Below are 26073 nucleotides of genomic sequence, written 5' to 3' on the forward strand. Positions count from 1 at the left end.
AATCGCTCGGGCGGTGGGAAATCCACAATTTCTCCCGGCATTTCTATGACTACCAGGAATTCTCCCCGGGATTGTCGCCGCGGGGGGGTGGCCAATGATGGGTTGGGGATTGTAGATGATGCTGCTGGTTCTACGGTGCCCTACAGTCCCTGTCGTCCATCTCGAACGCCCGTCCTCTCGCTCTCTCGCTGGTCTTGTGTTCCTGATGCCTTCGTTTCCTAGGGTTTGCGCGGGTATCCACGGATGCGGTGAGGACGGGCCTCGTCACCGGTACCTGGGGCGCCACCACGGCCGTGGCGTGTCAGAGGTGCCGGTACATCGTCTTTCTAATGCCTCTGATGAGGACATGAAGTGCCAGCGCAGACAGATTGATTTGGATCGATGGATGTGATTTCTGGTTTCTTGTCGGGCATGAATTGGCGATGCGTTGGTATATCATGGATATTAGAGACATCATATATATATCCACGAACAGGATTCAATTTCACACCATCTTATACAAAAAAGAGAAATAAAACCCTTGAACATATCCATTCCATCATGATATATCCCATCTACGACAGATACTCTACTTCTATCTGGTGTTACGGTAGATGTACTCAGAAGCCAAGCCCCATCGATCGGCCGGTGAGGCGCAGCAGCGGAGAAATTCCACTTTCCTTCCAAATCAAACTCAACTTCAATCTCACCTTCTTTTTTCCCTTTGTCTCCTTGCTTCGGGTTCGCTGTCAATCGTTGCCCCCCTGCCTCTCTTTTAACCCCCCCAATGACCCCGGCATGTTCGTGCGGTTGATTAATTGATTCATTTGATTGCCCCTGATCTATGACTGCGCCACACTTTCTACCCAAACACTAGGGAGCTATTTGAACTATCGCCAGTCCAGCACATTCCTTGTCCCTGCAAAAGCTTGGCTTCCGGTTTTTTATTTTATTTTATTTTATTTTTTCCCTCTTTTTCCTGTCTCTACCGAATTCCATCCCCACTTTTTATCAAGCCTGGGCTTGGAAGATGCTGTTGCATCGAAATGTCCGGCGATCTTTTCCATTGATCTCTCGGCCTCATCTGGCCCTGCGGAGGCCGCGGACATCACATCCGGCAGTCCCCTATCACTCCGGTCGCCAATTCTCCCAGGGTCCGATTCTGTACAATCCCAATCCGGATCCTCTCGACCAAGATGCGAGAGACGATGATCGGGATCGGGGCCGAGCCAATGACTCGGACCCTACCTTCAGATCGACCATCCTGAGAATGCTGGAGACTGCAGCGACAACCTTCGCCTCCATCGCTGTCCTAGGGTAGGCCGTTTTCCCGAGTTTAATGGAATACACCCCCTCTCGTTGGCTAACGAGCTGTCGCATAGCTTGGCTGGGTACTCCTATCATCAGTACTACAAGTATGTGATCCTGCAGAAGATGGAAAATGCCTTTACACCGGGCGACCCTGCCCTCGAGGTCGCCGGGGTGGAAGCTGGAAAGCACCAGTACCAAACGGAGGAGCACTGGGTGGTCCGCGATGAGCAGCCTAGGATCGACAGAATCATCAAGGGCGAGGGCCGCGGCCGCTATTACCTTATCATCGGAGAGAAAGGGACCGGTAAAACGTCTATGCTGCTCGAAGCGATGCGCAAAATCGAAGGCGATGGTTGCTCCATGTTTGAGGCCCATGGCGATCTGGAAATCTTCCGTATTAGATTGGGGAAAGCGTTGGACTTCGAGTTTCATGAAGAGTAGGCTTTGCCGAATTTTTATTTTGGTCCTATTTTGCGTTCCGGACCGGTGCTGACCATTGCAACTTCCTAGTTATATTGGGAGCCTCTTCAGCATCAAGGGCCCTCGGGATACCACCGCCCTCCTGGATATCGAGCGTGCCTTCAACAAACTGGAGAAAGTTGCCCTAAAGAGAAGGCGCAAAGGCTTGCCACCATTGGTCATGATTATCAACAGCACACATTTGGTAAAGGATGACAATGATGGCCAGAATCTCCTCGAAATGATCCAGCAACGTGCCGAGCAGTGGGCGGCCAGTAACCTAGTGACCACAGGTGAGTTTGGAGGGACCCTTGCTCTGTGATGTCCGACTACTTACGCGTTGCTTTCAACCGTCAAAGTGCTCAACAGCGATGACTACTGGGTCTATGAGCGATTGAAACGATATGCAGCGAGAATGGAGGTCATCCCGGTTTCGGACTTACCCAAGCAACGAGCAATCAGCGCTCTGAAGGGTTACCGCAAGCGCTACTTCAAGGAAGAACTGTCTTACGAGACTCTCGAGAAGGTATACGACAAAGTTGGTGGACGGTTATCCTACCTGAATAGAGTTGCGAAGGCCCAAGACTTTATGAGTCTTTGTGAGTCCATCTGCCAGGCCGAGAAGAGCTGGTTCCTCAACAAATGCTGGATCCTGGGACCTGAAATGGATGACGACGTTATGGACGAGCAGAAATTCTCGGTACGTACATCGGCTGCGACGCACGGCATGTATTAGTGGGCTGCAAAATGCTAATATCACGACAGTCTGCCGCCATGGTTCTTGCCAAGGCACTTGTTGACAAGGAGGAGGCCATGGAGAAGAATTACGACCCTCACGTTGGCCATATTCTACCCGAGATCCCGCTCCATGAGGCCCGGGAGATTATGACCAGAGCCGATTTCATCCAAAGCTATGACCATGAAAACATCTTTACCATTGACTCACGGGCCATGGTCCGCGCCGATTCGGTCCCCATGCAGATTGCCTTCCGGGAGATTTGCAAGCAACCCAACTTCGAGAAGCACCTCGAGGGCACTCTGGAGCGGATCGGAGATATCGAGAGTCTTGGCCGTACGCGGGAGTTGACCATTAAAGATCTCTGGGATCAGGGCAAATATCAACTTCGCCTGCGGGATTACAAGGGACGCGACAACGGCTCGGCTGAGTTTTCAGTTGTGGAGCGCCCGGAAGACGATGACGATCAGGACGATTGAAGGATATATTTATGGTAATGTTTACTGACCGTGGGATTTTGGCTTTGTATATTACTGTAGCACATACATTGATAGAAATGTACATTCGGAGTCTACTCGAGCATGAGGTCATCGCCGGTCACCTGGTTTTTCCGGCATTAAATCGCCATGACATCATCGCGCGCTCACCGCCTGCAATCGGTTTCCCGCCTTCTTTTTTGTGGCTGCTTGACCTTCCCCTCTCCATTGCCTCCTTTCTCTCTTGTGTCGTCTTCAATTGCTCTGATCGCTGCATCTAGCATCTCACAAGGAACCGATCTGACCATGGCCCCGCGCAAGAAAGACGTTCTATCTACAGTCACTGACAAGACGGAGTCTGCTGCCGACGCAGTGGACCGGTCGACCAGCCACCTGCGCCAGAAGACTCAATTGGAACGCGTTCCATCCCCGGTTCGATTTCTTCTGGTTGTGGCTAGCAGCTTGATCCTCAGCTCTACCCTGTTTACCCTCTCCACGGGTATCACCCAGGGCGAACTGGGTGATGTGAGCAAACACCGCGAGGGATGGTGGGAAGTGGGGGGATTGACAGCATGGAAGGCCGTCGAGGTTGGATTGGCCTGGATCTTGGGATTTGACGGTGAGTGAATCATTTACCATCCCATGTCCTTCATATTTCCCAATTGCTGATCATGTAACAAACAGGTCGAGATGTGTCCTCGTTCATCTTCTTTACCCACCTGCCCACCTTCGCTCTCCTGGCGTCCTTCTACCACATCCGGCCGACCACCGTCCTCATCTCGTACGCAGTTATTCTCTCCTCGACGTCAATCCCTTTCATGGTCCTCCGCAACCCATCCTCCGTGCACAACCTCTCCGGCGCCCCCCGGGGTGCCGTCTCCAACCGATCGATCCTTCAAGACCGCGCGACCACCATCTACACCACCGTCGCGGCAACATCCATTTTCACCGTGGTCCTGTACATCAGTTACGCCACCTGGATCCCAGCCCAGCTGGTCCTCCATTTCGTCAACATCCCCGATATCAGCGCCGTGCACGCCGGTCCTGCGGGTCTCCCCGTCTTGTTCGTCGCCCTTCTCCCCGCCGGCTGGGCCGCGCGAGACTTCCTCTTCGCTAGCTCCGCCGGCGCATTAGCGTCGAAGTCGGATTCTTCTTCTGCTCGACAGGGCGAGTATCTCGCCTCCGCGATCTATCGCAAGTCATGGGGCTCCCTGTCCGCCAAGACGCGCGTCCTGATCTCGCGCGCCTGCATCCTTGCTAGTATGCTGGTGATCAATACCGTCGTGCAGCTGGTGGGCACCGTTGACGGGGTCGACATCCAAGGCGCGTCAGCGTGGGGATCCCTCTGGGCCGTTGCGACTTTCGCCGTGGCAGGGACCTTTGGCTGGATCGAGGCTGTTGACGGAGTATAGCCATGTTTTACGATTTACGAAGTACCGAAGTACCGAAGTTGACTGTCTGCTTGTTTTATTCAGCAAGGCGTGTGTGCTTAAAAAAAGGGGAGAGGGTGTTAAAAAAGGTCACCAAAATGAGAAACACAGGGAAAAGATCCAAGATCAATTTGTCTATTGCCTACTTCTGGACCTATCTTGTTTGGCCTTCCTGGTTCGTTTTCTTTTCTTTCGGGATTTACATGCCCTTAGGGTATATGATTTATTACTTTTGATTCTTTTCGGGGTTTAGCGTCACGAGTCTACGTCATATGTATGGTCCAAGCGTTTGTTTCTTTACGAATTGTTCATTGGCAGAGAAAGGGAGGTTGTCTGTCTGCGAATCCAATCTATTTTTGAACATCAACATGAATGAGCATTATTTGACATTAACCTTGTATCGTCCATAATGAAACCTGAAACGCGCTTGCTAGTATCTACCTGTAGATTTGTAAACCGAAAGACCAAGACGTAGTCCAGTCTAGTCCTGAACTGACATAAATAAGGAAAAGGAGAAGAAGAAAAACCGGTATCTATGAACAAGAAATTTAAGAGTACATGGGGGAAAAATCAGCGAAGTTCCACATCATACCCGTCGTTGGAGGTCAACTCGCGCTGAAACTCCATCGACTTGTTGCTGGGCATCAGCCAGCCAGGGTGGAAGATGTTGAAGACGGCCACGGCAAGGACCATCATGGCGCCGTCAAGCGCAATGAAGTACCGTTCCCTTGTGATCAGGTATCCGTCCCAGCCCTGGGACAACTCGATGGTTCGGTAGATACTTCGGATGTAGATGCAGACGACGGAGAATACCATGGCGCCGAACAGGGGGTAGATGGTGCCGGTGGTCTGGCGGAGGAGTCGGTGTTTGATGCAGCGACGGACGAAGTCGGCGGCGCAGGCGACGAAGACGGTGATAGAGAACATCTGGAAAACGATACCGGCAACCATGATGTGCGTGCCGGGGGCGGTGTCGCCGTCGACCTTGTCGGACTCGGAGGAGGCAATACCGCCGCCGATGGCTTGAATGACGAGGGAGATCACATCGCAGGTGCAGAAGATCCAGAGGTAAAGGTTAGGGCCGAGGATGGAGGATTCGCGGCCTAGGATTTGGATGAAGCGGCCGAGAAGGACGTAGATACCCGCAGTGAAGAAAGTCGGGGCTATAGAGAGAAACTGTTAATACATTCATCGCTAGACTTGGGGATCTAGGGTTTCTATCAACTGACCGATGATCAGTGTTGAGATCTGCATCAGAAAAGCATTCGAGTTGTAAGGACATTCTGCAGACCACGTCCGTCCGGCCCAGCCGATGATCTCCGCTGCACAAGTCAGTCAACTTCCGCCGGCCAAGATCAGGAAAGGATTACATACTCAAACATCCAATGCTGAAAACAACGCACCACCAATTTCTCTTCCAGACAAACTGAACCGTGTGGACGAGCATCGAGAGACCGAACAAAACCAAAAAGACAATGCCTGCTGCCAGCGATGGCACATAGCCGTAACCAGTACCTAAACCTGGAATGGTGGAATGACAGCCGGTTCTCAGCTGCATTCGCTGTTCGTCAGTCAGTCCGGTGAACATGGTGCGAGACTGCGGTCAATGACCACCAAGATTGGATCTTGATAGTGTAATAGGACTGGCCGAAGAGCACGTTCAGCCGCGATCAGTGAAAAAAGGACCGGAAGAGCCGGACTTGGGAGACCCTAATATAATCTAGAAGGCGACTTCTCCACAAGGCGGCGAACAAACTATAAGATTGTTGGAACTTGGAAAGCCAGGATCAAAGGATGGCTCAGGTACTTATTTAGCTTTGCCAACAACGGCGCATCAAACGCACAGGGCGAAGAAGAAACAAGAGAAGCTTGGGGTTTTAGACGAGAGGACCAGGAACTAAATCCTCCCAAAATCTCTTTCAACCCTGAACCAACCACACGGCCATGGGACGACGACGTACGGCAGCCTGGCATAATCATTAGCCCCCCTTGTCGGAGCTCGGATAGACACAAAATTTTGACGAGTATCTCGCGTTTTGCGTTCGGGATCCCAGTTCGATCCAACGGTACGGCGGGGGTCTCCCGCCAAACGGAGCATTCTGATTGCATCGCCATGCACAGAGTACCACAAGGTCATTCGGCGCAGGGCTCGCCAGGCCCCAAAAATGGGGTCCCCCACGGTCTTGACTGCTCGCAAGGTCCGCCCTTTTGGGTTTAGATCGTCCGCGAGTCCCGAAGGCCGAGAAACAGCGGACAAGGGCATGTCGCTTCAGGTTTTCCAGCCTCCGATGCCCGAAGTATCTGGCGAGCACAGTGGATAAGGATTCCTTAGCCCCATTATTCTCTTCGTGTTCTGGTCAGCCCGGCCAGCCACAGTGGTCCCGTTCACCGAACGGGTTTATATAAACGGCCGGGTTCTTCCTCTTCGGCCGGGACGACAAGCACCCGTCGGGGCCATTAGGTGCCAGCGATGATGTCATTTCGTGGATGAGTCAATCCCGATGCACGATGGATAGTTTCAGGAAGGCCCCTGATAGGCATCCACAAACACCATGAAGACGTGCTGGCCCTTGGATTGATGCATCTCGTATCACGAAGGATGACACGGGCGATGTCTGAGAGTCGAGAGCAAAGCGACGGCGACGACAACGACGACGACAGCCTTGCCGCCCCAGGCCGCCATCACGTCAGCAGCCGCTAGTCTCGATGGGCCAGTTATGGGCCTCAGGCAGACAGATCTATGCTCGACTGCAGAAAGTCTCAAGTTTGAGTCGAGCAGCCCTGAAACACTGGATCTGCATTTTGGACCGATCACTTATGACGATGACTTGGCTACCGCTTGGCAATGGGTTTGATGAGACCCCCTGAAACATGTACACAGGATTCGAATTAATTACTGATTCATCACTATCATGAAACCATTACTAGTACACAGGACTATACTACTCTTACTTGAACTCCGGCGTGTCATACACGTCGTCAGGGTCTGATCAAGGGTTAGCAACGATCCATCAAGCTCTTCAGCAGACATCGAACGAAGATCCGGAACACTCACCTTGTCGATTTTCCAGAATGTACTTGCGTGTTTTCACGATGTTTTGGGCCAGTTCCGAGGTCAACTCCTGCTCCTGGATTGAAACCTTCTCATTCCGCTTCGCGCCTGCTTTGATGGCGGTCTGCGCAACGTGGTACCGGGATACCTGGTTCAGCAGCATCATGTCGAAGGGGGTCGTCGTGCTTCCCTCTTCCATGTAACCCTTGATGCTGACCCGCTCCAGGCGTGGCCGTCCGAAAAGCAGCCCCTGCAGCTCATTTGGATAGCCGTGGTAGTTGAAATGGATGGGCTTGTCGGCAGTGAACAGGTTGTCAAATGAATCCGTGGAGAGCGCATGGGGGTGGGATCCCTGAGTCTCCAGGATCATGAGGTCCGTCACGTTGACCACCCGCACTCGGAGGGCAGGGCAGCGTTTTCGCAGAATGGCAGCCGCGTAGATGATTTCAAACATCACCTCGACACCGATCCCAGCCAGAACCACGTCTGGATCAAGACCGTCGTCCGTGCTGCAGAACTTCCAGATAGAAGCACCGGCTCGGCAGTGGTTCTCTGCTTCCTCGGGTGACAAATACACGGGTGTCGGCTGCTTCGAACCCACCATCAGGTTGATGTAGTTCTTTGATTTCAGGCAATGATGCAGAGTTGTCAAGAAAGTGTTCGCATCGGGTGGGAGATAAACCCGGGCTGTGGTAGGCTTCAATTTGAGAACCGCTCCAATGAAGGATGGGTTCTGATGGGAGAAGCCATTGTGCTCCTGCCGAGCCCATGTGCTGGTCTCGATGTAATTGATACTAGCCACACCTTCGTGCCACTTCGTTTCCTGGGCCTGATAGTTTATCGGATAGTTAGATGTCAAATTATCCATCGGTTGGCAAGAGGAAGGGGATCACTAACCATCTTCATGAACTTGGCATACTGCACCATCATCGTGTGGACAATTCCCAGAAAACTCTCGTAAGAGGGGAACATACCCACTCGGCCGGTCAAGGTATACCCCTGGAGGAATCCCTGGCATAAGTGTTCACTCAGCACCTCAATGACACGGCCTCCTTTGGCGTTGGAGAATTGATCCCACTGGAAGTTTCTTCCAGAGTGCTCAAGTGCGGCGTCCAACTTATTGCTCTCCAGCTCATCCGGAGAGAATAACCGGACGTTGTGGGGGTTCTTCGTGAAAACTTGGTCTATTAGAGTGCCGATTGCCTTCATCGCACTCTGCTGGGAGCCCTTTTCGACACATAGCTTCTTCCAGTCCGGAAGGTCGAGAGGCTTGTAAGCTTTGTAGGCCTCGGGTCGCTGACCGAGCTTCTTCGACTCTTCCGAAGGGATGATGGATTTCACATCTTCAATGATGTTCCCAGATTCTGTGAACAGTTCCCTTGGACCGTACGAGGAAAGCCACTTTTGAAGAGCCTGAAGTTCTTCTTTGTCCTTCTTGGCATTCGGAAGAGGTACCTGATGTGAATGGAATGATCCCTCGATGAACTGCCCGTGCAATTCCTTGGGCCCTGACCAACCCTACGAGGAGTGATTAGTTCGGGGCATTCTTCTAAGGAGAGAGTCGGTAGACATACCTTTGGTGTTCGCAAAACGATCATAGGCCATCTGGGTTTCATGATAGGCTTTCCGGAGCGCGCAGCATTCTGGATTTTATGGATCTCACCGACTGCCCACGAGATAGAGCAGTGAAGATCCGCATCAATATCCTCGAGGTTCTCGACAATGCGGACTTGATAACCGTAGCCAGTGAAGAGGGAAACCAGTTCCTTGTTATCCATGCACCCGAAGATTGTACGCTCGCTGATCTTGAACCCGTTGACATGTAGAATTGGGAGAACGGCTCCAGATTCTGCAGGGTCGATGTATTTGATTGCATGCCATGACCTAGTTTGCAGATTAGCAAGCTGGACACTCGCCAACTGAGCCATGGAAAACCTACGTGGCTGTCGGTCCTGTCTCTGCTTCTCCGTCTCCAACCACGCAAGTCACAATCAAATCGGGGTTGTCCATCACAGCACCGAACGATACTGCCAACGCATAACCCAACTCGCCGCCTTCATGAATAGCACCAGGCGTCTCTGCATTAATGTGACTGCTGGAGGTTAGCTACACCCAGGCACCTCTCCCAGAGAAAGTGAATTCAAACCTTGGCAACCCAGCTGAAGTGCTAAAGGTCGAGATGAGATTCTTCAGGCCTTCACCGTCGCGGGAGTACTGAGGATAAAATCTCCCCAGCGAGCCTTCAAGCCAGAGACAGGACAGCAAAGCCGGCGCGCCATGTCCAGGTCCCACAACAAAGAGCATATTCAAGTCATGCTTTTTGATAACGTAGTTGAGGTGGGAGTACACCAAGACAAGGCCGGGACATGTCCCCCAGTGACCTGTTGATATTGTGAGCCGACCACCTCTGGTCACAGGGGGCCAATGAGCACTCACCAAGTAGTCTAGGCTTGATATCCTCATGTTTTAGGTCCCGCTGCAGCAATACATTATCCTGCAGGAAAATCATCGCTGAATGATAGATGGTCAGTTAAGATCCAATGCACCATTGAAACCAAAGGGCGATCTCACCCGCCGCGATGTAAGCAGCTGCTCGACGGAACTTCAGCAGGCCATCGTTAGCAGACTGGTCTAAGCTCGTCTGCTCGAGCTGGACCTGTAGCTGCTGCACAACATCCGGGATATGCGACGGTTTCGCCTTGGGGTTAGGCCTGTCAATCACTTCACCAGGCATGGCTGTGGAGCATCTAAGAGCAGAGGATAGGAACCAGATCGGATGGTCTTTTTTTTCCCCTTCCTATTTTAACTGCAAGGCTGTAGGGCTATCAATTGATCGACCGCCTGGAAAAGAGAAAGTTCGGGTCCTGTTAGAGCTCGAACCAGGTTTGCGATGGTTGGTGGTTGATATACGTCGAGGAGTGTCGCCTTTTACGTCACCCGGCAGTGACATCACACGCCCACCGTTCTCGACCCGGGAAAGTCGGACGATGCAGCAGCAACAGGGAATCGTCGCAGTCCACTTTTTTTAATTTGATTTCTTGATTGCTTGTCATTGGAATTGAATCTCACTTTGTATTTGCTGTACACTCGCCTGGTTTTCCAAGATGGCGCCCAAGTCGATCCTCGCGGTGAATGCCGGCTCGTCCTCCGTCAAAATCACCTTCTATACATATGAGAAAACCCCACAAGTCATCGCGAATGCTCAGATCTCCGGGATCACGGCCCCGCCGCCGACACTGAAATACTCGCGCGGCTCCAACAAGCACACAGAGGAGCTTAAGGAATCCATCGGCACCCCCCAGGATGCATTCAAGCTTCTGCTGCAGCGCTGCTTTTCGGACCACGAGCTCTCCGAAGTCGCTGGCAGTGACGACCTAGCATATATCTGTCATCGCGTCGTGCATGGCGGAGAGTTCACCTCGGCTGTTCAGATCGATGACGACACATATCATCATCTGGAAGAGCTGGAGGACCTGGCGCCCTTGTATGTGGACCATGTGAAGGCGATGGATGGTATGATTGAAAGCACCTCGACTGACAGCCATATAGACATAACTTTTCAGCGCTGGAGATCATCCGAACATGCCGCAACGAGCTCCCGTCGGTCAACAGCATCACGTTCTTCGACTCGGCGTTCCATCAGACGCTTCCTGATTATGTCAAAACGTACCCGATCAATCAGGACGTGGCGAAGGCCAACAAGCTGCGCAAGTACGGGTTCCATGGTATCAGCTATTCGTATATCTTGCGCTCGGTGGCCGAGTTCCTCCAAAAACCTGCTGAGCAGACGAATGTCATTGCGATGCACATCGGAAGCGGGGCTTCGATGTGTGCAATTAAAGATGGGAAATCGGTGGATACAACGTGAGATATATCCCTGCTCAATGATAATTACGGGTATATGCTGACTTTGTGCCACTAGCATGGGTTTAACCCCATTGGCCGGATTGCCTGGTGCGACCAGAAGCGGTGATATAGATCCATCGTGAGTATAGGCTGTCTCCGTTGAAGTATTCTGAGCAGCGTGCATTTCCTTTCTCTCTAACACAATTTCAGGCTTGTCTTCCACTATACCAACGAAGCAGGAAAGCTAAGCCCCTCCAGCACGAAGGAGATGCATATTAGCACGGTACAATCCTCGTCCCACTCCCGGGAAACGTCAGAGACTGCCGGGCTAACTTGAAGTCTAGGCCGAGGAAATTCTCAACAAGAAATCAGGCTGGAAGATTCTTACAGGGACAACTGATTTCGCCCAGATCGCGGTGGAAACCCCTCCTAGCCCCCAGCATAAACTTGCGTTCGACATAGTCACCGATCGCATGCTGGGCTACCTGGGGAACTACTTCGTGAAATTGGGAGGCAAGATCGACGCGGTGGTCTTCGCTGGCGGAATTGGCGAGCAAAGTGCGCTTTTGAGAAAGACGCTGATTGAGAAGTGTGCATGCATTGGCCTTGCGATTGATCCTTCGGCAAATGAAAAAGGTCCGGCCGATGACCAACCGGTCACAGACATCTCATCCAAGACAAGCGGCCATGGACCGCGGATATTGATTTGCCAGACTGATGAGCAAGTAAGTGCCTTACGATGAATGAACTCCACTCGTGCCCTTGCTGATAAGTTCCCTGCAGTACGAGATGGCGTACAGCTGCTTCTCAAAGTACGGCACAGACTCGAGACCATGAGAACGTCCGTGTAGCTGACTGGCTTCACTCTGCAAATGTTGGTATAGGGAGCCACTATCTATTAGCAATAATACGTTTTCCATCCTCTTCACATTATGGTGCCTGCTTTTCCTTGAGTAAAATTCCTTGTTTTTTCTGGTGTCTTACGGCGAGTCTATAACAAAGTGCGTCGATGATATTTAGATAGAGTACGCATGTAGGAAGCAAGATGCCATATGCAAATGGCCGTCCTGCATTGAACGGTGCGCTCTCTCTCTCTCTCTCTCTCTCTGTCTCTCAGTATCCCGGAACAAAGTTCTGGTAAGGTTCTTCAAGCGAGACGGCGAACGAATAATTATGATCCGACCTTCTCATAGAACCGTTGATGAGTCTGTAGAGCCCATTATTAATCATCAATGTCCTCCCCCAAAAAATACAATCCGAGCGAGAATTTCGGTCTTGCAGTTCCATGCCTTCCGGAAGGAGCTTGGCAATACTATTTTGCATGACTATTTGCATCTGACCACCACGTATGACAGCGTCATCAAGCTCAAATCAATCGACGTGAATCAACCTCAATCCCTAGTTACCACTGCACTCGTATTCTCCCTTGGCATGTCAAATTGATGGCGATTAGTTCATCGGGAGCGAATGAAGGGGAGCTCAAAGCAGACGCCCTTTGCCATCGGATAATGGCCCATATGGTTGGCCGGGGCCTGGTTTCCCCCTTCCTGTACAGTTGATCATCGGCTCGCAATGTGGAGGCGAATCAAGTGAGGAATTTGGGAACCGCTCCATTCCCTCGGACCTGAAAGCCATGTGTTCACGTGATACATGGGTGTTCTTACGGTGGAAGAAGTGAACGGTGAGGAGTCAGTCACATCCCTGGAATCTGTGCATGGATAGTGTCGCTATCGTACTTATGTGCGAACACCATGGAGGGCTGTAGAAAGGCGACGTGATGCACGGACCTACGCCACCGGCCTCGCTCGGCAATATTGCATGGAAGGATCGAGCCTGCAGAAGACAGACACAATATCCCTGGCGACGCGAGGAGATCGATGGTTGATTGTTTGATTGATTGACGGATCGTGGATGCAAGTGTACGGCGGATGGCGAATCCCCTTCCTGTCGGTGAAAATATCGGAATCGTTGATTCGTCCGGAAGCCATTCCGTCGATCACAACATGCTTCTTTTTTGTGACCTTCCAAGTTGCTGGGTAAGTAGTTGATGCATCAGGTACGGCTGATCGATCCCGGCCGTAGTATGCGTAGTATGCAGGTCGGTGGGTGGCGGCTGCAAGAGGTCTAGGTTCCCCCTTTTATGGCTGCAGCTGCATGATTATCATCCGTCAATAATGCAGCTAAGTTCCTGGTTGGTATCATTTGTTGTAGCTCTCACTCCGTAGGTTTGATTGAGCCTTGCAAGAAAATTTCCGAATTCCAGCCCTTCGGTTGTTGGCCCCTTCTGTCTTTCCTTTCCCCCCTGTGTTCCATTACGCCGGATCAACACATCACAAACATATCCAATAATGACCGATCCGACCATTCCATGCCAACAAATTCCGAGTGATTCAGGGGAGATCAGCTGGGCTGGCGCCCGAAAGGGAGGTGAGGCAGGGCTCCGGAACCGAGCAGGAAAGGAAAATGATGTTCCAGAATGATGGAGCGCTTCATATGTTTCTCTTCTTTCGCCTCGATCAACCGGATGTGTCTCTACACCCAGTCGAACCGAAGTCCTGGAAGCACTGCGTTCCCGACCGTCCAGAACGGATTCCCTGGATCGGACACGGAACAAAGTACCGGGGACCCGTACTCTTGCTCAACCCTAAATACACAGGGATCTACAAGCCCTGAGAACGGCTGACCGTACAGAGTACAGGACGAGGAGGTAATCCTTAGCGAAATCCTGGTTGATTTCTCGCGCCCTAGATCTCATTTCGTACGTCCAATGAACGCGGCGTTGATTCCGATAGGAAAGGCGTGTTGGAGGGATTGGAACGCCCACGTCTTACGTGGTGGACATTTAAAACAAGGGTGTATCGTCCCACGTGTCCCCCGAGATGTCTGGTGGACGACATTCCAGATTCTAGACTGGAAGACTAAAGGGCGGAGTGGTTTGGATTAGTGAAGGATTGGTGTCCGTTCGAGGCCGGGGTGATTGGAGACGAGCTTCGCATGTCCACGAGGAGAGGCCGGTCTCGCCACACTGTATCTAGAGCCCATTCGGTTTTTGACATGTGAGAGTCTGGGGGCCAGACTAGAGCGAAGCTGAGGAAACTCTGCGGTAGTGTGCATTAGAGGCATCGGGATGACGCGAGCGACGGGGTCAAAGTCGAAGGAAGGAAGGAAGACGGCGAAAAAGCAGAACCCCGTGACCCGGCGTTTATCGGGCGGAGGGAATGCCTTTCCGGGCAGGTCGACAACAACCTTCTCTCTGTCAGAGAGAGTCGGACGGACTCCCGTACGGAGGGCGTACAATGTATCCGTAAAGGAGACAAATGCCAGGAAAGTAATTTATCTCCGACTCCACTGTTGTCCTCCACTTCTTTCTCGCCACCGATGGGGCGGCGGAATACCGCGGCAGAGGGATTCAGGTTGCCCAGCCACATTCTTTATTACGGATTACATGGTCTCGAGACTCTTACCGACATTCTGGCCATCGAATTTAGCTCGGGAGTGCGTTTGTCTCGTCTCTTTCATGGCCGGGAACCCTAGGGTTGACCTGCCTTCCCGGGCCAGTCGGCGCGTAAGCGTGTTTCATCCCAGTTGATAGATAGAGAATGAAAAAGATGTATGCACTCCGTACGTACATCCGAGAGACAATCAAGTAGATCCTGAGAAAGTCCTAGAGTACGTCGTGGTCTTGGCCAAAGTGCTGTTCGACATGATAAGCGACCATGGAAACTCCTTGTTATCTCCAGAATAGACCGGTAGAATTTCTGGCCGGGTGACCGAGTAGCAGTCGGCTGTTTGCTGCCGGATGGCAAGTTGACATGTAATCTGGTGGATGTGATAATGCTTCGATCTTTCCTTGTTCGAAAGGGTCTGGACAGCTCTTTTGCATGTTTATTTATTCCTTTGATTTTATCGCGTTTTTCTGTCCGTGATGGGCATCCTTTCAGAGGACGGAATGGATAGATGCTCACACCACAAACAAACAAATCCTGATATTCAATGAGTTCCAGTCTCAATCAGCTCGATACGTCAGGATCACCTTCCATCGGATTCTATTCTCAGGCAGCAATCAATCCTCCACAGAAGCAACCCACGAGTATCCATAACCCGGAGCTTCCAGAACCTTTCTAGAAGCTCCATCCGGACGGAACTGTACCATGGTTCTGTCGCGGATCGTACCATTCATGGGTCTGATGGAGAAAGTAGGCGAGATGGAATGAACGAGAGTCGGGCGACTGGATATGCCTAAAAAAAATCTTTTCTTTTTTTCTCTTTCGGTGGTGTGGCACTGTGGCTCCCGTTATGGAGGATCCCGAGGGCAGAAGGGTAAATAGCCTCAACTACCAGCCTTAGTAGCATAGTCGATCAAAGACTAGGGTACTGATTCCGTACGAAGTCCAGGGTAATTCCTGTCAGGAATAAATTACGCCTAGAACTCGACTAGAAAATGGAGCACAACGGGATCAAACCAGGAACCGTTGGGAATTAGCAGGAAGTTTGGCTGGGGGGAAACTAAGCCAGTGGACGGCCTAGGTTCCGCTTCCGCCAATCCGCCCATTAATACGGCCTAATAAGACGCGGTGGCAGTCGGGATTGAGATGGTCGGCCTCTGGACGTTAGAAATTAAAACCCTGGTCGGATTGTCAAACTGCGACCGGAGACGGGGGTTCTCAATTGACCAGTCCAATAACAAGGCGGCATGGAGGAGATGGACAGGTCAGGTTGATCGATTCCTACGGTAACCATCACGCCCGGCAAGTCGGGTTATCGCCGCAGAGGACAAACGGTACCAAACATTGTAGATGTGCGTGTCCGGATGGCCAGGCAGTGCAGGCGCAAATGAATCATGTTGAAAGTTCATCCAATCTACCTGACTCACCTCCGTCTCGGCTCGTTGCATTAGTCGCAACTGTTCCTATTGAAACAAGCCCGATGGTGCGGTCTGGGCGGTCTTCCTGGGTTCTCACATGGCCTCTATGTGCCGCGTAAACGTCGGTAGGGTTATGTCCGTGTGTCTGTGTCTGTGTTCTTCTCTGGCTACCGAGTTGCCCATTGGTTACCAGGTTCTGCAGCCGATCATCGAAGGGGGGAAATATGACGAAAAATGTATATAAATATATACATTTTAATGCAAAAAAAAAGAAGATAGATACGAGGATGGAAAGAACCCATGATCTACAAATGGGTTGTGAAACCAAAGCTAGGGTGTAAGTTGAGGGGATCTGATCGCAATTCATAATTTCGTACCTTGCAGAAGTATCGGATGGTGGTGTTTGGGCTTGATCTGGGATGCAGGGGGCAGAAGCGAGAAATTTGACAAATGGGGGTAGTGCGTTGCTTGCCCGATCGTCAAGGTTCAACACATGTAGCAAAGCGATCTGTGGCTGGATTTGACTTGGGTGTTTGATTGCTATTCCTCCAGTCTCAGCCAACAGAAGTACTTTTGGAATTCTATCCTTAGAGTGTCCTGAAAGGTTCCTGGTTCTTGGATCAGTCACATTCTCGGACAATTCCAATTTCCTGCCCCATTTCAAACGACAGGGAACAGGGAACATGGAAAGGAAGAGGAAAGACACTGGAGACATCCAGACAAAAAGAAAATCAACTCATCTCTTCCGACACGTGCCATCGCGCGAAACCAGCCACCTATCACATTGGACCTTAGAGTCTGTCTCTCGTATGCAGGCCGCTCCTAAGCAGCGACTAGACTTTCTCTCGCCAGCGAGACAATCCAATCCGGGAACGATGGGCTGCAGAGGATCCACTCCGTTTGTAAGAGTTTGGAGCCTCACATGCAAGAGGTTACTAGAGACTCCGCCGCGGAACTGCAGCCGGGGGATTTTAGTGTCGAAGCCACGGGATAGCATTCTGGAAGGGGGAACTGATCGATGCGGCTTACAAGATGCAGCGAGAGTGAATACTACGGATGACGGTCGGAAAGATTGGTTTTTTCAAAAAGCAAAAAAAAAAAAAAATAAATAAATAAATAAAAAACTCCCGTCATCTATTGGCCTAGAAGGGGTCTAGAAGATGATCAATCCTTCGATACGACGGTGATGGTTACGACTGAGCAGATCAATTAAATCGTCCTGCTCCCAAACCAAAATGGAGAATGTCAATCGGACAAAGATCCATTTGTCGTGGTCTAGCGACTTCCCCGATGGTCGCGGGGAGAAACGCCGCCGGACGAGAGGCGCTAGAAGGACTAGAAGCTTGCGAGAAGGATGGATGGTGTAGAGGCAGCTTACCACTATTATTAATACGTCCGTCGTAAGGTAAGGTAAAGTCAAAGGAAATAAATATAAATCCTTAACCTCCATTCCGACGCATTTAGTCTTTCGAGAGGGTGTGGGTGGGCCGGATCATTGATCATTTTGGGTAGGGGGGCTCCACTCCCCCCTTTCAAGCCAGAAGTTGATTTCCCTGGTGACCGGAAATGGGAGCATCATCGACCAGACAAAGCATCAAGCAGGCTACGACGGTCCCAGGTCTCATTTGTGTTTCCTACCTGTCGTTCCAGAATCCGACAACAAGCAAACAAACAAACAAAAAAACGAGGGAGGCAAAAGTATGAGACGAGACACGGCGCGACGCAATTCCAGGCGATGGCATGAATCAATCAGGAGACATGGTGGAGCCCAGCTAGGGAGGAAAATCGAATCAATAAACAGTGATCTTGGTGATAGTCTCCCGAAGCTACTTCCGCACTACCGCAGGTACCAGACGGGAAGCTTCTGGATCGCTTCCACCGGAGCGCTAGACGTATGTACGTATGTAATCTTCCCGGCCGTACGAAAGTCCCGTACAGAATATGTTAGGTGGTTCTGGGACCTGACATATCAAACATCGCGCCACAGAATGATCTTTCTGTTTTGCTTTTGCGGTTGCTTTTCTTTCTTTCTTTTTTCTTTTGTGTCCGGGGACTATCGATCCGCCGGGTCATACAACAGAATCAATTCTCCATCTATCCGTCCATCAACAAGCAATGATTTACGGAAGTTGTGGCAAGGCTGCCGCAATATTGACGGGTACATGAGCAAAATGGTACTTTTGATCCTTCTTAGTCGACACCCCCAGGGTACGTACCTATGGGCATCCTGGGCACAAAAAAAAAAGGTAAAAAAAACGGAAAAGACTGGGTCCTCGATTTCGATGAGATCATGCTGCATCAGGTTAGCAGAGCAAAGAGAACCAAGGGTTTACGAGTAGGGCTTCTGGGGATCACTAACCCAACCCGGGCCCCTGACTCTCTTGGTCTCTTCCATCCAGGTCCCCTACTAAGGACTAGTAAAGAATACACCACGCGAGAGCAATCGAAACAAGCCCCCAGCGGTGTTGGTTCGGATCCATCCGCGGTTCCTGGAGCGGTTGCGAATTCCCCACCCCATACCCTGCAACAAGCCAGTCGCCGCGGTTCGAGAAGTCGGTTCTTTAGTAGCTTCTAACTGTTGTGGGGAGAGCTCATCCTGATTTCCCATTTCTGAGTGGCCATGACTAAATTTCTGACGCCATTGATTTACATTTTATTCACTGGCCGGCGGAGTCGGTATCTCCGTGACGGCAAGTTCTGCGTCTTACTGCGTACGGCGCCCTTCCCAGGGCACGAAGAACCGATGATATGCCAACTGCCGACCAAATCCCCCCGAGTCAGGCCGGCCGTCAGGATGCTAATTTCGGGGCTTCAATATACCGGGATGGGCAAAAGTGATATGTGACAGAGTACGGAGTAAGCGCCAAAGCACAGAATCATATCAGCTGAGGCGAAATGAGGACAGGGGCCAAAAGGAGGAACGATGGCGACAGGCGGACGATACGGTACCAGGGCCGTACAGGGTCGGGGCCTGGGTAACCGCCGTGGGTGGTAATTTACGGTAGGGGAGGTAAATTGGTACGGCAGCCGTCAAACGTTGGAAATGGAACTTCCCCGTCAACCTAGAAACGAAAAAGAAAGGGGGATGGAAAATGGATGGATGGATCGCATCCACCCAGCTTTCGCGTACCTTCCCCCCGGGACGGGAGAGCCGCTATGCTAAATACAGCTGCTCGATTACTTTTGGAAAAATAAAAATCGGATTTATTATTCTGGTAATTATTGTTTTTATTATTATTACTATGGGTTTAATTTTTAATCTGTTTTATTGTGTTTTATTTTATTCGGGGGTTTGATTTTTTTTTTTCCCATTTTCTGTTCTGTCAGCTCTCTTTCTCTCTCTCGCTCTCTCTATTTCCCCCCCTGCCCTGGTCTCTCTCTCTGTCCTTTATTTCCTCTCGTCAAAAATAAAAAAAAAAAATTAAAAACCAAAAAAATCAAACCTTCAAAAATAATATCCGTCATAATTTAAGAAAAAAAAAAAGTCTTGCTGATCTGACCCAAACGTTAAAAAAAATACACAGGCCCAGCATAGTACATTACTACTTATATCAACGAACCCCCTTCAAGATCTGGCCGGAATTCTTCATCATTTCATTCATTCCTTGAGCCAATTTCCTTTTCTCCTTCAACTCCTTCCTCTTTCTCCCTCTTCTCTCTCGCCATCCTCCCTTGTGTCCTCGTTAGCTCATTCCTTCCGACCTAACTTTCCCTCTTGCCGCTCTCCAGTACCGCGGTGACGTTGTCCAAAAGCCGACCTCCTATCCTCCCTTGCACCCTGTGGCCGAGCTTGTTTTCTTTTTTTTGGGCCGGACTAGACAGAGTTGACTTCCGCGGCACGTCTCCTTGATCAAACCTCCTTGCCGACTGCATTAGCCTCTGTGCCTCGGTCGCCGGGCCCTGATCAGATCGCGCTCGATTCGAATATTATCTCGCACGCCCCCTGTACGATTTGGAAGAACGCAAAGGCCGGGACAATTCAGAACAAACAATATCGAAGCGCCTAAGCCGAAAAAGAAAAGACAAAACATTTCCCAAAAAACGACCTATCAATTGTTTCCTAAGATCCACACTGCCTCATTCTTACGGTCCAACTTCCTGGTTTATTCAGCGTCACATTCCTGCCCTACAGATCTACTGTTGTCGGCGACAGTGTTGCATAATTCTGCCTACTTTTTCTCCCAGCGTCTGTGCTGTGGGCATCCTTAATAAGGATCGTCTTTCCGATCTCAACTGCAGCTGCATCATCTGCATTAATACCGCCTGTCCTCGTCTGGAATCTTGGGTATCTCGCTAGTCGCTGCTGCATTTGCTCTGTCGTTGGACCGCACAATAATTACGACTGTTGATTTTTTTTTTGAACCCTTGGCTTAATAAAGGGCTCTACTCCTTGTATATTTAATTCTCCTGTGAGTTTTTTCCTTCCACGCTCCAAACCCATCTTCGAGCATCTTCCTTTCCTTCGACTCTCTACCCATCTACTTTTCAATTCAAGCTTGACCTTCAACGTCTAACCAATGGCTGTCTCTGCAGAATCTATAATGATACTTCGGGATCTGTCTGCCTTCAACATGGGACGCGGTGCCTACGATACCACGGGAGTCAAGAAGCCCGGCGCTCCTCCGCCACCACCTACCACACGGTGAATTCCTCCGGCACATTTGCCAACCACACGATGATATTCTTCTGTTCGTTCAAGCGAAACGTTGTTTGTGGTTTTTCCTGGACTGGAGTCAGGGGCCTCTGGAGTTCACGCGTCATTGATCAAGTCGCGTTATTTTCTTGTAAGTTTTATTCCCTTGGTCTTGATGCTTTTTTTTCTCTTTCTTTTTTCCTCTCGCATTCACATTGCTAACATTAGCCTCATAGCTTTTGTAACACTACCATTTTTGCTACGTTTTGTGGTTGGGCCGCCTCTGGTTTCGGATCTATAACTTTTTAATACGCCTGCGGCTATCTCGATTATTACCAGCGCTCGATCATTCCAACCGTCCCTTTTTCTTCGACCGACTATCCAATTGTTTCCTTTACGCCATTTTAATCTTACCGACATGAGCCCGCGAACAGGTGTGCAATCTGTTCACCAAAAGTTTCTTCGTTTTTTCCTTGACAGCTTTCGATTTTTCTTTGGGATTTGCTTGTTTGGCGTTGGGTATAGACAGGACGGGGTTTATTTCTTTTATTTTTTATTTCGTTTTTGTTTGGGATAAATGGGTTGAGATACCAAGACTAGAACCTTCGACCTCGCGGTCACACATTTCTTGATATTATTTTGCTACTGTCTCTTCAGATCTGACTCTTTCTTCGGGTTGATTGGCCATGTGGGACTTTTTTTGCGCATGTATACTATTTCTTACCAGAGCACATTGAGAATGAAAGCAGGTGTGCATTGTTGAAACATGACGGGACCACCGCCAGTAGACCCTTGTCTTCTTCCCTTGTTCTTTCTGTCGAATTCCTTCTCCGACTGTCCGCACAAGCCTTCGATCGGTCTGGTTCTCAACCGGGTCCATGGGCCATCACATCCGCCGTTGAATGATTGTCCCTGGGGTTGGATGACGGGAGCAGACAGGGCGTCTCGGCTGTGATTTGCCGACTTTAATTTGAGCAAGCATTATCTCGGTGGACCCCGGTCGACAATCACGGTGTTCGGACATCTTGCATGTGCGTCTTTACTTGGGCAGCTACGGGATCTACACAAATCATGCGGTGCAACGTTGGCCAGTATGACACGACTGGGTACCAGTGGAAAGGGTTCCCAACCGTTGTCCTTGGGGGGGACGGGGCCGCTGGCACGTCATAGCATTTGTTGTCCTCGTTGGCGTCCGCCAGTCCGGAGCAGGCCCAGGCCGAGATACATCGTTTCGACCGTCGACGGTCCGTTCGATCGACTTCGCGCCAATCAGGCCGGCGGGAAGGAGGCTGACGAGAGTTGATCTATCGCATTTGCGATGGCCGTGCCTTCGCGGGAGGATGAAATGAAGAAATTTTTTTGGAAGTTAAGATCTCTACCTGACGTGACGCTGGAGTCGGAAGCGGGAGCCGTCCCGTGACTGCCGGGCGCTAACGGGATTCGGTCGCCCATTTCCTCCCGGCGAAACGTCTCTCTCCGCCTCGCTGGGTATCTATCCTTAAAGCACGTTGCGACAGTCGTACCTTAGCTGTCCACCGCCATTTCTCTTGGTACTGGTACGTTGTACTCTCGCTCTCTCTGCCATTCGCTCCGTCTTTTCGTCATCATCGTCATCTTCACCCCCATTCCTCCAGTGACAGCCGGCCAACCCCCCCTGCTCAACAAGCTGACCCGATCGATCAACTCGTGTTCCGGCTGACGTTTCGTTCTCAGGCTACCTGGAGTCTTTCGCTTTATTATTTTTTTTTACTAAAGAAAAAAAATTTCCTATTATTGACCTGTCCGTTGCGGTCAACTCTTAGCCGCCCTTCGCGAGCTGAAATCCCCCCTCCGGATTGATAATCACCACTTTTGCTGGCACGGCCTGCCAACCCCATATCCTTAACCCTCATAGCCACCTCGTTGGGCTTCCATCGTCATGTCTGAGTCAACCAGCACAAATACTCCGAAGCCGAGTAGTAGCGTCAAGCTGGTACTTTTGGGAGAGGCGGCCGTTGGAAAGGTACGGCCCCGGCTGTTTCCTTTTGCCTGCCCCTCCGTTGTACACGAGTAACCTGGAAGACTGACCCTGACTGAATTGCTGCCTGGAAAACAGTCTTCGCTTGTCTTGCGATTTGTGAACAACGACTTCCAAGAGAACAAGGAACCGACCATTGGAGGTAAGGATCCCCAGATGTGAACCCATTGCTCAGCGGCAATGACCGTGAAAATACCCCCTGTGTATTATCATTGTTTTTAAACCCCATTTTCTGGATGTTTCTTACCCCCTGGCCCTTCCATTCGCGGTTTCGTTTCCCCCTCTACCTCGATGGCTGTGCCGAAGCTGATGTCATACCTCCCCGTTCAGCCGCTTTCCTCACCCAAAAATGCTCGCTGCCTACTCGCACGATCAAGTTCGAAATCTGGGATACGGCCGGTCAGGAGCGCTTCGCCTCGCTTGCCCCCATGTACTACCGTAACGCCCAGGCGGCGCTGGTGGTCTACGATGTCACCAAACCCTCGTCGCTCACCAAGGCGAAGCACTGGGTCGCTGAACTTCAGCGGCAAGCCAGCCCCGGAATCGTGATCGCCCTCGTCGGCAATAAGCTGGACTTGACGAATGACGGGAACGAGGCCGCCGGCGAGTCGCAAGCTGACGGGGACCGCGAGTCGCCCGCCGTTGACGAAGATGAGGCCGCCGGCGAGAACCCCGAAGAGGCGGATGCCACTACCGGAGACGCGCGGAAGGTACCGACACGGGAGGCTAGCGCTTACGCGGAAGAAGAGAGCCTATTGTTCTTTGAGACCAGTGCGAAGACGGGTGTCAACGTGGTCGACGTCTTCACGGCGATTGCCAATGCCATCCCCGAGAGCAGCTTGAAGAGCGGGCGAGGAGCTGGCGCCGGAACCGGACAGACTACGTTGGGAGGTGGTCGACCGGCCGAAGATTCGCGGGTGAATCTGGGTGATCGGGGATCTGCTACGGCCAAGGAAGGGTGTGCCTGCTAGAAGGTATTCCGGTTGCCCTGGGATTCGTGTGTTGAGGTGCAAGATATCCGTCGTGTTATCTTTGGCCAGGCTGGATTACCGAGTAACAGTCTCGGGCGACGGAACCGTGTTTCTTTGATTCTTTCGTTTGAACCTAGTATTCTCTCTTCTGCAAAGGCGTGTGCAGTTGTCATATCCACGGCGTCTGTTGTTTATTAGTTTTGTTTTTCTCTGTTCACTATGCCATATTATTTAGTTCGGTAATAGGATCTCGCGCGAGACCCGACAGTACTTTAGGAATCAAGGGACAGTTGGAACGGACGAATCGCCTTGACGCGGTCTCTCGGGTGCCGTGGACGGAGTAGTGTAGTGTAGTGTAGTGTAGTAGTGTAGTGTAGGGATTCCACCGACAATGTCCGAAGTACGGTCTGAAAGATGGGTGCCTGAAACGGCAGGCCGCCAAGGGCAGACGGGTCACGGGATACGCGATCCCCTAAGCAGGCAGTTGGCGCTAGACCGCAACGGGCCAAGCGACCGCTAAGCGAGGCGCCGAGATCCCGATCCCACAGCGGCCGCGAAGTGTGAGCCGGACCTCTTTCAATCCCTCGAATTTATTTCCCACGACCACCAACCCGCGACAAGGAAGGCAGCACCCGCAGCACAGCCAGCTATCCGTCGCTCGTCTGCAATCATGGCTGCTATCAACAAGATCGCCCTTAACTCGCCGTCGAGGCAGAACCCCTCCGAGCTGGAGACCGCGATCGCCGGCGCTCTCTTCGACTTGGAGAGCAACACACAGGACCTGAAGGCTACCCTTCGGCCTCTGCAGTTCGTCTCTGCCCGTGAGGTAAGATTTCACGCAGTCTGATTTCCTCCGTGTGTGTGCGAGTGCAAGCAAGACCAAGAAGAAAATAATGAATCGGAATCGATGCGAAGCAATATCAGAATTTGTGTGCGGATTGTGGGGTGTGAACAAGGGCAAGATGTCATGATATTCGAGGGGGATCCGGAGGGAAGCCACGTCCTGGAGAATCACTCTTCTCTCGGGATATGGGGAAACTTGACGATGGCGCCGATTGGCCTCCTGTTGTCCATACTGTGTGCTGTGCGTCTGGACGCTATCAAGAGGTGGAAACCAGTCCGCTCCGCACAAATTTTGTTTTGCTTGCGCGGAGACCATCGATTTACTCCTGCTTGCCGAGTAACACACTGGAAACCTTCCCATGATCTGTGATTAACGAACTTTCTCTAGGTCGAGGTTGGTCACGGCAAGAAGGCTGTCATCGTCTTCGTCCCCGTCCCTCTCCTCCAGGGCTTCCACAAGATCCAGCAGCGGTATGGGATACCCCAACATTTCACCCAACGACCAGCCAGCGGGAAACTACTCGGTGGTCATCTTTCCCGCGAGACAAGGAGCTGACATGTGACCCTTATACAGCCTGACCCGTGAGCTCGAGAAGAAGTTCTCCGACCGCCACGTCCTCTTCGTTGCTCAGCGCCGCATCTTGCCCCGCCCCAAGCGCTCCGCCAACTCGCGCTCCAACCAGACTCAGAAGCGTCCCCGCTCCCGCACTCTGACTGCCGTGCACGACTCCATCCTCGGCGACCTGGTCTACCCCGTCGAGATCGTCGGCAAGCGCATCCGTACCAAGGAGGATGGCAGCAAGACCCTGAAGGTTATCCTGGACGAGAAGGAGCGTGGTGGTGTTGACCACCGCCTTGACGCCTACGGCGAGGTCTACCGCCGCCTAACTGGCCGTGCTGTCACTTTCGAGTTCCCCCAGAGCGGTCCCTCTGACTTTTAGATCAATTGAACCTTGATTTCTTCTCTTTTTTTTTGACTTCAACCTTTTGAATTTTCTTTTTCTTTTTCCATTCCCACTTCATCCTTCGTGAACATGGAAATCATCATCCTTAGGTGATCTAGGAATCCACGCGGGGAAAGTGCAAAGAAAATAGCAAGGGGGTGGAAACTCAAGGAGAGAGAGGAGAAATTCACAACGGGGTTTCAATTCTGTGGTTGCGGATCTAAAAGAACAAAACGGCGAAAAAAATAAAGAGGGTTTCTTAGGTAGGAAGAAGAGAAGAAAACAAAGCTCAGAAGAAAAAAAGAAGAAATTTCAATTTTTTACTTTCAAAACAGGGAAGGGAATCTTCAACGCAAGAGAAACTATTTTCTTTTCACCTTTTTTTTCTTCTTCTTTTTCCTTTCATGGCTGTGCTGGTCCTCCGGGGGTTTTTGTTTTGAGGGTTCCCTTGTCCCTTGGAAATGAAAAGGAATGTGATGCGATGTGATAATATCAAACAAACAATCATGATC

General features: G+C 51.2%; 8 protein-coding genes across 8 annotated transcripts; 6 read left to right on the forward strand and 2 right to left on the reverse strand.

Annotated features, from left to right (window-relative positions):
- Positions 1–76: 76 nt before the first annotated feature.
- Positions 77–488, forward strand: P170DRAFT_434657 (uncharacterized protein). The gene has a single exon (XM_024848759.1). It carries the CDS (start codon positions 119–121, stop codon positions 389–391), a length of 273 nt encoding a protein of 90 aa, XP_024708242.1. The 5' UTR covers positions 77–118; the 3' UTR covers positions 392–488.
- Positions 489–701: 213 nt separating this feature from the next.
- P170DRAFT_434658 (ATP-binding protein) lies at positions 702–3065 on the forward strand. The gene is made up of 5 exons (XM_024848760.1): positions 702–1296; positions 1362–1727; positions 1801–2042; positions 2109–2449; positions 2515–3065. The coding sequence occupies exons 1-5, from the start codon at positions 1010–1012 to the stop codon at positions 2962–2964; spliced, it is 1686 nt and encodes a 561-aa protein (XP_024708243.1). The 5' UTR covers positions 702–1009; the 3' UTR covers positions 2965–3065.
- A 202-nt stretch (positions 3066–3267) lies between these two features.
- On the forward strand, positions 3268–4373 carry P170DRAFT_462761 (uncharacterized protein; the record flags this gene model as incomplete). The annotated part of the gene is made up of 2 exons (XM_024852117.1): positions 3268–3580; positions 3646–4373. The coding sequence occupies 2 exons, from the start codon at positions 3268–3270 to the stop codon at positions 4371–4373; spliced, it is 1041 nt and encodes a 346-aa protein (XP_024708244.1).
- Positions 4374–4961: 588 nt separating this feature from the next.
- On the reverse strand, positions 4962–5979 carry P170DRAFT_349369 (RTA1 domain-containing protein; the record flags this gene model as incomplete). The annotated part of the gene is made up of 3 exons (XM_024843732.1): positions 4962–5554; positions 5621–5713; positions 5766–5979. 3 exons carry the CDS (start codon positions 5977–5979, stop codon positions 4962–4964), a joined length of 900 nt encoding a protein of 299 aa, XP_024708245.1.
- Positions 5980–7270: 1291 nt separating this feature from the next.
- P170DRAFT_434660 (putative phosphoketolase) lies at positions 7271–10328 on the reverse strand. Its single transcript, XM_024848761.1, has 7 exons — positions 10015–10328; positions 9880–9954; positions 9590–9824; positions 9383–9535; positions 9018–9327; positions 8341–8961; positions 7271–8272 (listed from the first exon to the last, which is right to left on the reverse strand). Exons 1-7 carry the CDS (start codon positions 10175–10177, stop codon positions 7412–7414), a joined length of 2418 nt encoding a protein of 805 aa, XP_024708246.1. The 5' UTR covers positions 10178–10328; the 3' UTR covers positions 7271–7411.
- A 219-nt stretch (positions 10329–10547) lies between these two features.
- P170DRAFT_472828 (putative acetate kinase) lies at positions 10548–12126 on the forward strand (the record flags this gene model as incomplete). Its single annotated transcript, XM_024852986.1, has 6 exons — positions 10548–10927; positions 10993–11307; positions 11366–11428; positions 11500–11572; positions 11634–12014; positions 12073–12126. The coding sequence occupies 6 exons, from the start codon at positions 10548–10550 to the stop codon at positions 12124–12126; spliced, it is 1266 nt and encodes a 421-aa protein (XP_024708247.1).
- Positions 12127–22275: 10149 nt separating this feature from the next.
- Positions 22276–24074, forward strand: P170DRAFT_434662 (Rab family GTPase). Its single transcript, XM_024848762.1, has 4 exons — positions 22276–22342; positions 22500–22788; positions 22882–22945; positions 23134–24074. Exons 2-4 carry the CDS (start codon positions 22705–22707, stop codon positions 23772–23774), a joined length of 789 nt encoding a protein of 262 aa, XP_024708248.1. The 5' UTR covers positions 22276–22342; positions 22500–22704; the 3' UTR covers positions 23775–24074.
- Positions 24075–24444: 370 nt separating this feature from the next.
- Positions 24445–25857, forward strand: P170DRAFT_462765 (40S ribosomal protein eS7; the record flags this gene model as incomplete). The annotated part of the gene is made up of 3 exons (XM_024852118.1): positions 24445–24600; positions 25006–25088; positions 25192–25857. The coding sequence occupies 3 exons, from the start codon at positions 24445–24447 to the stop codon at positions 25556–25558; spliced, it is 606 nt and encodes a 201-aa protein (XP_024708249.1). The 3' UTR covers positions 25559–25857.
- Positions 25858–26073: the final 216 nt, after the last annotated feature.

This window comes from Aspergillus steynii (assembly GCF_002849105.1).
Source record: "Aspergillus steynii IBT 23096 chromosome Unknown P170scaffold_2, whole genome shotgun sequence".
Taxonomy (NCBI): domain Eukaryota; kingdom Fungi; phylum Ascomycota; class Eurotiomycetes; order Eurotiales; family Aspergillaceae; genus Aspergillus; species Aspergillus steynii.

Coding starts and splice junctions, on each gene's coding strand:
- P170DRAFT_434662 (XM_024848762.1), top strand. CDS start 22,705: ATGTCTGAGTCAACCAGCACAAATACTCCGAAGCCGAGTAGTAGCGTC. Junction 22,789..22,881: donor GAGAGGCGGCCGTTGGAAAG/GTACGGCCCCGG, acceptor CCTGGAAAACAG/TCTTCGCTTGTCTTGCGATT. Junction 22,946..23,133: donor CAAGGAACCGACCATTGGAG/GTAAGGATCCCC, acceptor CTCCCCGTTCAG/CCGCTTTCCTCACCCAAAAA.
- P170DRAFT_434658 (XM_024848760.1), top strand. CDS start 1,010: ATGCTGTTGCATCGAAATGTCCGGCGATCTTTTCCATTGATCTCTCGG. Junction 1,728..1,800: donor GACTTCGAGTTTCATGAAGA/GTAGGCTTTGCC, acceptor GCAACTTCCTAG/TTATATTGGGAGCCTCTTCA. Junction 2,043..2,108: donor CAGTAACCTAGTGACCACAG/GTGAGTTTGGAG, acceptor CAACCGTCAAAG/TGCTCAACAGCGATGACTAC.
- P170DRAFT_434657 (XM_024848759.1), top strand. CDS start 119: ATGCTGCTGGTTCTACGGTGCCCTACAGTCCCTGTCGTCCATCTCGAA.
- P170DRAFT_434660 (XM_024848761.1), bottom strand. CDS start 10,177: ATGCCTGGTGAAGTGATTGACAGGCCTAACCCCAAGGCGAAACCGTCG. Junction 9,955..10,014: donor AGCTGCTTACATCGCGGCGG/GTGAGATCGCCC, acceptor TCTATCATTCAG/CGATGATTTTCCTGCAGGAT. Junction 8,962..9,017: donor TCGTTTTGCGAACACCAAAG/GTATGTCTACCG, acceptor CACTCCTCGTAG/GGTTGGTCAGGGCCCAAGGA.